The 11,007-nt window shown below is 29.5% G+C and overlaps 1 protein-coding gene across 1 annotated transcript; it reads left to right on the forward strand.

The window, feature by feature from the left end:
* The first annotated feature begins 6,389 nt into the window (after nucleotides 1-6,389).
* LOC102587543 (phosphoglycerate mutase-like protein AT74) lies at nucleotides 6,390-10,747 on the forward strand. The gene is made up of 2 exons (XM_006341276.2): nucleotides 6,390-6,916; nucleotides 10,332-10,747. The coding sequence occupies exons 1-2, from the start codon at nucleotides 6,466-6,468 to the stop codon at nucleotides 10,628-10,630; spliced, it is 750 nt and encodes a 249-aa protein (XP_006341338.1). The 5' UTR covers nucleotides 6,390-6,465; the 3' UTR covers nucleotides 10,631-10,747.
* Nucleotides 10,748-11,007: the final 260 nt, after the last annotated feature.

The raw sequence follows: 11,007 nt of genomic DNA on the forward strand, positions 1-11,007 counted from the left end.
TGATACATTTGTAACCCTTTAAGTTCCCTTAAGAAATCATGCTTTTAAACTTTTCTCTTTAACTAAATCTGGTTTCCAAAATCAATGTAAGGAAAATTACTCGCTCAAAATACTTTTAGTAAAACTCTCTCTCTCTCTCTCTCTCTCTCTCTCTATATATATATATATATAGAGAGAGAGAGAGAGAGAGAGAAAGTTCATATGGAACTACAAACATGAACAATAATTCAAGAATTTCAATGCATAAAGTATCGCAATCTCATAATATAGGAATCACATAAAAGTTAGGGAAAAACCATAGACTAAACTTGGTACTGGCTGAATTGAGATGTAGGGTGTGATGACGAACTAGTCAAACACTATGAATAGCCTTACATACCTGGAAAGAACAAAGTTTTTGGCGAAATAGACGAAACTCGAAGAATACTCAAAACCCTAGCTTGTCTCCTCTTGGAACCTTGCTCTAGTGTCTTGAAGTGTTAATGAACGTAAAATAATTGATTAATACTTCTAAGACCTTAATTAGGTGTAAAACATCATGTTTTAGATTAGAATATGGGTTAAAATGGTGTAGTTGAAGTACCAAGCACATATGGGAAAGAACAAAACCATTTTAGCCTAAAACACCGATGAGGTGTCTTAAAAGGGAGGTTTCACATACCGTTTAAGGCTCCACGGTCCGTGAAACAGTTCACCTGCCATATAGCAGGCCGTGAAGCTTCACCTTCCCAACAAGGTTTCACTAAAATGAGCATAACTTTTTACTCCAAACTCTAAATAAGGCAAACTTGGTGACGTTGAAAAGAGGACTCAAATACCTTTAATTTGATAGGTTATAGGCCACCTAATTCATTATGTGCTGAGAGATGTGATTGTTTGAAGTTTATCTAAAACTTAAAAGATAGGTGACTTGTACAGATCCCTAATCGGACTGTACCAGCCACCATGAGTCATCTAGGGTCCTGTGTAGGTTACCCCCACATTGGCAGCCTTGGAAGGTTGTCACCATGTCCTGAACAGGTCGTGGACCCCTAAAAAGACCATTTAGGGTGCTGTGAAGAGTCCACAGTCCATTTTGGCTTCGTAGACTTGCCTGTTATCCGTCTTTAACAACTTTTAAAAGTCTAAGGAGTTACACGAACGATTGTAATTTTAAGAATAGAGTTGTGAGGTGTGATATGCCCAAATTACACCTCCCGAAAGGAGTATAAGTGGTCGTCGTCAAATAAAGAACCTAACTTTCAGGTTAGGGTCGATCCCAGGAGGAATATGCTTCAGACTTAGGTTAACTTACAATTATCTACGTTTAGTCAAATTATTTTCGAAAAAAGTAACAAAAAAGGGGGATTTATAAATAAAATAGCAGTTTGTTGATTTGTATCATTAAGTAACAAATAAGCAGGATTCACAATTTGAAATATCAATATGAGATGAAAACTAGGGCATAAGTGTTCCCCACAAGCTCTTAACATAGTATTCCTAATAGTAGTAACTCTATTCTAGTGTTAGCATGCAAGGTTGATAAGCTAGGTGTCCCTAAGTGATTGGTCCTCCAAGTAGGGAATTTCACTACCCAATTTGGTCCTTCTATGGGTGTGTACTTTACTAACCCTTACCCTTAACCCTGAATTATAAATACATTATTTGTATATAATTACCATGTTTGTAAATTGGCAAGCGAAATATACCAATGGAAATACCCATAGCAAACAAAACTATAGCAATGAAACATAATTGGAAAAATGTGGGTAAGGAGGATTATTAATGTAAATCTCTTCGCTATTCATGAAATTTCCTCTATATGATATATACATTTTCCAATAACTTGAGCCCACTTCATATTCTGCCTGCATCATCTCATGAAAATGCAAATATAATATCTCTCTATTCTGAGGTTGTATTGGCAAATGATTTGATTCCGTGAAAATGATAGGTTTTGGGACCCCTAACTCTTTATAGATTGAGAGAATAACTCCGAGATAGTTAACCCAAATTCCAGAAAATCTTTAAATAGGAACTTGCGATAACTTTCACAAACTTTTACTTTTCTTCTTGCTTGAATTCAAAACTTAAAATACAACCATTGGAAAATTGAAATAATTGATAGGGAAAAGGGTCTGAAATATATCCGAACTTTGATCGAAATTGCAGTAACGATACCAAACTTTGGAAAGGACCTTTTACCCTCCCCCCCACACTATTTAGTAGTGTATTTTAAAGGTATATATATGCCCACGTGGACATCATAAATATTTCATAATTATAAATAATAAACGTGGGCAGATATATATCTTTTAAATACACTATTAATTGCAGTGGGGTAAAAGGTCTTCCATAAAGTTTGGTATAATAATAGCAATTTCGGTCAAAGTTGGAGTATTTTTCATACTATTTTCCCTAATTTATACAACATCAGTCTTAACTTATTAATCACTTTTTATTTTGCCACGAAGATACAGATTAATTTAAACATTTCAAAAGGGCGAGGTGTCACATCAATCTATACCTCTATCTATATCTATATCTATACTACCTTAAAAGCATGAACTCCCAAACTTTAATGTTAAATTAGTATAATACCCCCAACTTAAAACACTCAATATATTCTATATTTTATATTATATTTATTTACTCTATATTATATTAAAAGCTGACACTTTTTCACATTGATGGGTAGTGACTTTTCCGAAGGGTTGTGACTTTTTTTATAGAGTTGTGAAATTTCTGAAAAGTTGTGATTTTTCTTAAGGGTTGTGACTTATTTGATAAGTCACGATAAACTCCTTTTCATACTAGCCTTTGTTGTCTATAAATAGAGGGGTTTTCTCAAACTTTTAAACTACAAATTTTGGGAGTTTTCTATTATTCTTCTTAAAACAAAGAAGATTGTGAGAGTTGTTCAATTATGCAATTACAATATTTTTTGTGGGTAAATTAGAGAGATCAACAAAAATTGATGCATCAAGGAGAATGAAATAACTCAACTTCAAAAGAGAAGACTATCTCTATAATTAATATGTATTCATTTTCATAGTCATAAATATACTTTCGCAACATCTTCTACTTGACAAGAAGTTCAATGATTTTATGTTGCACAAACTACAACTTGGTGTTCAAGTTGTGAAAAATCTCAAACTCTTGTAGAAAAAAGATTTGATCAAAAACATATTGGAAGAGTCCAAACTAGATTGAATAAGTACTCCTCTGTTTCCAAGTTATTTGTTGTGCTTTAGTTTTTATTCATTTTAATATAAAATGTTATTTTTCTTGAGGGTGGGAGCACATCTTTAACACCACAAAGTTAAAAACATTTTTATATATTCTACATATCCTTAGATTAAAAGTTTTCTTTATTTTTAAAAATTTCATATCAAATTAAAATTAGAAAAATCTATATCTATCTTTTTTATCTATCTATTCTATATATTACCTTAAAATAATGAACTACCTAACTTAAATGTTAAATTATTATAATACCCCCAACTTAAAACACCAAATTTAGCATATCTTCTATATTGTATATTTTATTATATTTATTTATGTATATTATATTATATTAAAGTCATACACCTTTTCACATTGAAGGGTTGTGACATTTCCAGAAAGTTATAACTTTTCGGATGAGTTGTGACATTTTCGAAGGGTTGCAACTTTTCTATAGGGTTTCGACTTTTCCAAGGAATTGTGACTTTTCCGAAGGATTGTGACTTTTTCAAAGAGTTATGACTTTTTCGATGAGTCACACCTTTTCGAATGGTTATGACTTTTCTAAAGGATTGTGACTTTTTTTTATAAGGCACAATAAACATTTTTTTCATACACTACCCTTTGTTGGCTATAAAATGAGGGGTTTCCTCAATTTTTTAAACTACACTTTTAAAAAGTTTTTCATTGTTCTTTCATCTTTTTAAAACACCCAATTTAGTATATCTTCTATACTTTATATTATATTTATTTATATTATATTATATTAAAAGAAGACACCATTTCACATTGAATGGTTATGACTTTTCCAAAGAGTTGTGACTTTTTCGATGAGTTGTGACCTTTTCGGAGGGTTGTGATTTTTGTGAGAAGAAAAAATATGCACATGCTCATACAACACTTTGTTAACTATGGAGGGGTTTCCTCACATTTTTGAACTATGATTTTTTGATATTTTTAACTCTTCTCTTCTTAAAAACTCAAAGTTGATTTACAGACGTTAACAATATTCTCAAAGTTCAATAAAATTAGAACACTCCCTCACATGAATGTTAAATTAATATATAATACTCCAACTAAAAACATCCAATTTAGCATATCTTCTATATTTTATATCAGTATTTATTTATATTATATTATATTAAAAATTAGAACTCCAACAATATAATAATAACTAAGTAATGCACTATGGGAGAGGGAGGAGAAAATATATTTAAGAGGTGTAACTAAGAGATTTTAAGAGTGACTATCTTTCATTAGTAATCATAAGAAAATTTACATCCACTATTCATAGGAACTTATACTTTATCATTCATTTTATAATTGTTTAGTTAATATTTTTATTAAATAATATTCACATTATTTTTAAAAATAGTGTAGTGCACGATTTCATATTCACGTGCAACACACGTGCGTAAAACTAGTACTACCTAAAAACAAGATTAAGCGACGTGCAAATTTTATAGCTAAACAAGAAAATTCGTCACTAATCCTATTGAACGATGAATGAGCGATAAATTTATGTTATCTACGAGCGAAATAGCAATGGGCTAGGTAGCTAATTTCATTTTTTAGTACGATCAGTAAATAAGGAAATATTGAATCATATTTTAAGGTAGTGGTATATTTCATCTCAATTATTGACCAGCAAAGTTGGACCATTTCACAAAGTTTAATGACATAATTCAAGTTCTAAACCAAGGGATTAAAACCACTTTTACCAATGAGGGGCTAACTTACCATCTCTTCCTAATTATTACCTATAGGAAAAAAAACATAAATAGGCTTGTACAAGCGAGATTTGCTTAATATAATACATAAATGTGTCATTTAGATTGTCCTCATTTGATATATATGTCCTTCAATTCTGAGTGTGCACACACATACACTTAAATTTGTATAGAGTTAAATAAGTAGACACATGTGTTCTATGTAATGCCTTGTGTGGTAATTCACATCCTACATAGTGTTCTATGTGTGTTATGCAACAAATGATACATTTGTTTACAGCCAGAAGTGTATCCAGGATTTCGGAAGGATGAGTGCACTATTATACGAAAAGATGCATCTAGGATATAAATTTGATCGATTTGATCTTTACATTCTTAACACTGAACCGTTAAATTTTAAAAATTATAGATCTAACATATTTAAAACTACTCCCTCCGTTTCACAAAGAGTGGCCTAGTTTTGACTTGGCACGGAGTTTAAGAAAATAAAGAAGATTTTTTGAATCTTGTGGCCCTAAATTAAAGTTATGTCAAATGTACAAAATTGCCCTTTTAAATCTTGTGGTCTTAAACATGCCACGTGGAAAGTTGAAAGTAAAATGTTACCAAAAAGGAAAAGGGTCATTCTTTTTTAAACAGACTAAAAAGGAATTCTTTTTGAAACGGAGGGAGTAATAGTTTAAAATTTAAATTTACATATTTGATTTAATTAATAAAAAAAAATTACAGTGCTATATTTTTTTTAGGAATTCCATGTAACACACTTGAAAATTTTGAAAAATTAAAGCAATAAAACAAAAGAAAAATTAATTGAAACGCCAAAAGTGTTACCAATAACCACTTGGAGGAGTGTTACTAAAAAAAATAAGATAGGTATATAAGATTTATATTTCTATCTTTGCTTAGAGAGGTGCACCTCCCCAATCAACACCATATTATTATATGCTAGTTTTAATGTAGGTTCACATTTCTATATTTAAATATTTTTTGAAAAATATAACACTACTATGTATGATCTAGAGAGGGGAGCATGAGTTCACGTGAATTCACATAACCCCCTCTAAATACGCCTCTGTTAGTTTACTTATTTAATTTTATATAAATTTACGTGTCTACTTATACACATTCAAAATTAGAGAACACGGTCATATGAGATGTTTATGTATTATGAATCTATGATATATGATATATAATATGAGAGCGGGCAGGTATGACCAATATTAATATAAGTTTCCATGTTTTCGGCAGGTCCATTATTTATTATGGCACGGTCAACTGTTGTTCCTTTGAATAACAAAAAACACAGCATGCTACAGCTATAATGATCGCTAATTAATTATTTATGCCTAAGCCCATGTGTTTTTCCTTTCAATAAACCAAAATTGTAATGATAGAGCACGTATATATGTTGGTCATCATCATTAGGTTCGGAGAATAAAATACAATTAACCTACGCATGCCGATCGGCGATCACATCGATACAACATGTATAATAAATAGATGAATGGAGGTTGAAGTTTGAGCAAGACAAATGGGAAACAACAATAGCAATAACAGAAGTAAAGAGAGGCGATGGCCGAAGAGGATCATACTGGTGCGCCATGGTGAAAGTGAAGGTAACGAAGACAAAAATGTGTACACCGCCGTACCTGACCATAAAGTGCAACTTACAGAGAAAGGCAAAGAGGAAGCCAAAAATGCTGGAGAGGTTATCCGAAGCGTGGTTGGAAACTGCAAAGTTTATTTTTATGTATCTCCATTCTTGCGCACTCGTGAGACATTGAAAGAGATAAGTGAATCGTTTTCTAGCAACGAAATCATTGGGGTAAGAGAAGAATGCAGGTTAAGAGAAATGGACTATGCTAAATTTCAGAATACAGAGAAGATGGAGGAGTATAAGAAGGAACGAGAGAGATATGGCAAGTTCTTCTACCGCTTTCCCCATGGAGAATCCGCCGCCGATGTCTACGATCGAGTTTCAGGTAACTTTTTATTCAACTCATCACTTTTTCTAATACATACTCCACTCCCTCTGTCCTATTTTATGTGAGATAGTTTGATTCGACACAAAGTTTAAGAAAGAAAAGGAGATTTTAAAATTTATGGTCCAAAATTAATGATATAAATTTGTGTGATTGTAAATCATTTCATTATGGATCTATTTGGAAAGTCACCTGGTAATTGAAATTGGTATAATTACTAGGGTAGTCCAGCCTAGTAATTACACTGACCTGTTTGGTTGCCACAATGTAATTACTCATGTCCTATTTGGATGTCACAGTGTAATTACACATGTTTTGTTTGGATGCACAATTGTAATTATAATATTATATTAAATTTTAAAAATATAAATTAATTATTTAAAATTTATACTAGACAAATAAGAAACTATATAAATGATATTAAATTAAATATTTAAGATATATATTATTTTTTTGAAAATATATTAATTAATAAACATACGTTCTTAACTAATATTATGAAAAACTAATTGATTTATATTTTTTCAAATTAATATATTTCAATTGAATTGATCATAAAAACTAAAAGTATGAAGTATCTACTAACATTGTGAAATGCATGTTTGATAAAAAAGATTAATATATAAATAAAATGTCATAAATTATAAAATGTTTGACAAAAAGATAATCTATCAGGTCTAATTAAAAAATAACTTGCAATGTGAATTCAATATTACTAAAACAAATGAAACTGAAAATATAACATAAGTTATAAATTCAAAACAAAAAATTTAACATAACACTCTTATCGCAAATTTCAATATAGCATGCATAAATATGATTTATTTTTATTTTTAAAAAAAAACATAAGTCTATAACCTCACTTAACAATAAATTCTATTTTAATTTAAAAATTAGAATACTAATAGAATTATGCTAATGAGAAAATAAGCATGGCATAAAGAAATAGATAATACGAAAAAATTGCATAGAATAACATGAAGTAAGGTTGAGAACGAGAAGAAAATGAAATATAATTATATAAAATAAAAAACAAACTTTTAGAAATTTTTAGAATAATAAAAAAAAAAGAACTTAAAATAATAGAAGTAAAAAATTAAAACAAAAAAAATAGAAATAAAAAAAAAATTAAAAAGTAATCAGCTGGTAATTACACCATGTAATTACCAACAATTCACAGCCAAAGAATTGGAAAGTATAATTACCCCCTGCCAATTACATTAAGTATCTGTTGATCAAGTAATTACTTGTCCAACCAAGTAGGAAAAACATTGTAATTACACCAAATCTAATTACCAGGGTGTCCTTTCAAACAGGCCCTAAGGGTAAAATAGATATTTTATAGTTAAATTGTTATTTAATATAGAAATATGTCATTCTTTTTTAAACTTGCTAAAAAGAAAAGGAAGTCACATAAATTGAGACAGAAGAAATATTTATTTGTAATTTCGCCAGCTTTCAATTCAATTAATTTATTTCAGTTGCTTTTTATGTAGTTGACTAACTTTCTAGCCAAGTAAATCCGATGATTTGTGCGGATTGTTCCCGTTATTTTTTATTTTAACAAACGCATACAACTTCTGCTTCTTTCTCACTTTATGTGACATGAATGAATTTGAATTATGAATACTAAATTATCCAAATTTTATTAAACTCTGAATATAAATTTTCCAACTTAAGAAGATTATATATTTAAAAATTATATAAAAATTATAGTAAATAAAATAATAATTAATAATTCAATATATTTAAAGTGTATATGAAAAAAAAAATTCACTCTCCAATATTAACTGGATCTCCATCAAATAAAGTAATAATGAGGGATGTGCTATCTATTTAACCCTCCATTTATGTTACACAGTATGAATTGACACAACATGTAGGAATTTTTTATTTTTGAAGCATATAATTTTAAATATGTCATTACATCAATATAGTTGTATAACTTTTGAACTACTGGGGTTAAAAATGATACATTGTAAATGTTTTTTTCATAAACATTCCTAAATTTGACGTAAATTATTACTTTAGTCCCCTAACTATTGACAGTCTTAAAAACACTCCTCTACTTGAAGGACTAAAGTAATAATTCATTTCAAATTTAGGAGTGTTTTCAATACTTATCTCTTAAAAAATTATAATATAAGTTGATAGGCAGTACCTTATTTTTATTTAAAAAGGGTGCATTATTTCCCCCTCCCTCCCCCAGACTTGTAATTTGTTTTTAAAAATTAAGCACCTCCAACTTGGAACAAGTGACATTGTCCCCTTCTATTCTATGTAATGTCAATTTTGCCCTTATCATTATAACTCTCTTTTACTATTTCTTAATAATTAATGTGCATATAAATTTTAAAGTTATGATTGTCAATAATATAACTGTTGTTAATAAATCGCTATTTTAAATTATTTAGAATATTACAGAGAATAACCAAAGAATTTCAAATAAACTACAATTTGTTTATTTAGGTTACACGTAATTTTTTTCAATTGAAATTTTCCTTATATGAACTCCGATCCAAGTACGTGTGTTGTCTTTGATTTAAAGTATTAAATGTTAGGCCTTAAATATGTTTTAAATAAGTAATGATTTAACAAGCAAATTTTTAGTAAATTTTAAAATAGTACTAAATATTATGAGTTCTTAACTCTTGCAAATAAGTAAAGATTTAATAAAACTAACTTTAATTAATTTTGAAATCCTAAATATTAGGATAATAATTAAGTGACAATTACTTGAGAAAAATGGTAAATGACAATTTTGTTTATTTTTAGAATCTTTAATGAAGGTCAAAAAGTTCAATCAACATCTCTAAGAAACTTCATGCTTTTAAAGTAATATAGATTATTTGATTTGACATTAAAAAATTGATATATGATCTAAGCCAATTTTAAAATAGTTGTGTATTCACATATAAAAAATTGCTGAATGACCAGACAAAAAAAAAGATAATAGATATTTATGTGAATATATGAATCATCTCATAAGTTTAAAATAAAAAGATTAAAATAAATTTATTTTTAAATATAAAAAAATTGTATTATTATTTTTAGAATAATTTTTTTTAAAAAATATAATACATCACATTGAATATTGTAATATAAAAGTTTATGCACAAATATTACCTTGAAAATAGAACAAATAAGATTGAGTAGAAACCATTTACTATTGGATTGCAATATTGGTGTTATATAACCAACATGGGTTGTGGGCTTAATCAGAGGTTTCGTGTTTGAGTCCTGGGTATGGAGAAAATTTTGTTGGGAGCGCCACTGTCGAAAGGGCCCTGCAGAGCGCGATCCGAATTTAGTCGGAGCTCCATTGTGGACTCCGAATACCGGGTGGGAAACAAAAAATAAATAAAAAATATTGGTGTTATAACTTAATCTGATCTAGTTAACTTATGAAATACAGGTTTTATGGAATCGCTGTGGAGGGATATAGAGATGGAGGAAATATGTGAAACTGGTAGCGACAATCTGAATATCGTTATAATCAGTCATGGACTTACCATTCGAATTATACTGATGAGATTATTTAAATGGACGGCAGAAGAAGTGGAAAGCCTAATAAGTCCAAAAAATGGTGAGATTCGTATCTTGGAATTAGGACATGAAGGCAAGTACAGTCTAGCATTACATCATGATGATAAAACATTTGAGAAATGGGGACTCTCCCCACAAATGATTCTTGATCAAAAGCAGAGGGCTTAGGTTCACCCTCACAACTCTTATTTCACTAGTTTTTATTTAATTTTGTCATTTCTATAATTGTATGGTATGGTATATATAAAACTGGCATTCTGTATTGCATACTTTTTTTTTATTCCTTTAAAATATATGAATCACATTTATTTTCTAAACAGAGAACTAAATTCATTTCTCCTCTTCTGAGTCCCTCTATGTTATCCTTTTGCACAATGTTAATTAATTAATGCATGCTCCACTTTAATACCCATTCTCCTTAACTCAATCCACATCAAAAACTTATTTTCATCTCCAATTACTGTAATGACTTATCAATATTAACCACTAACAATTAACGCATCAAGAATATAAATGTTGACCCCAGATTATTTATGTCACGACCC

This window comes from Solanum tuberosum, unplaced genomic scaffold (assembly GCF_000226075.1).
Source record: "Solanum tuberosum cultivar DM 1-3 516 R44 unplaced genomic scaffold, SolTub_3.0 scf00025, whole genome shotgun sequence".
In the NCBI taxonomy this organism is placed as follows: Eukaryota; Viridiplantae; Streptophyta; class Magnoliopsida; order Solanales; family Solanaceae; genus Solanum; species Solanum tuberosum.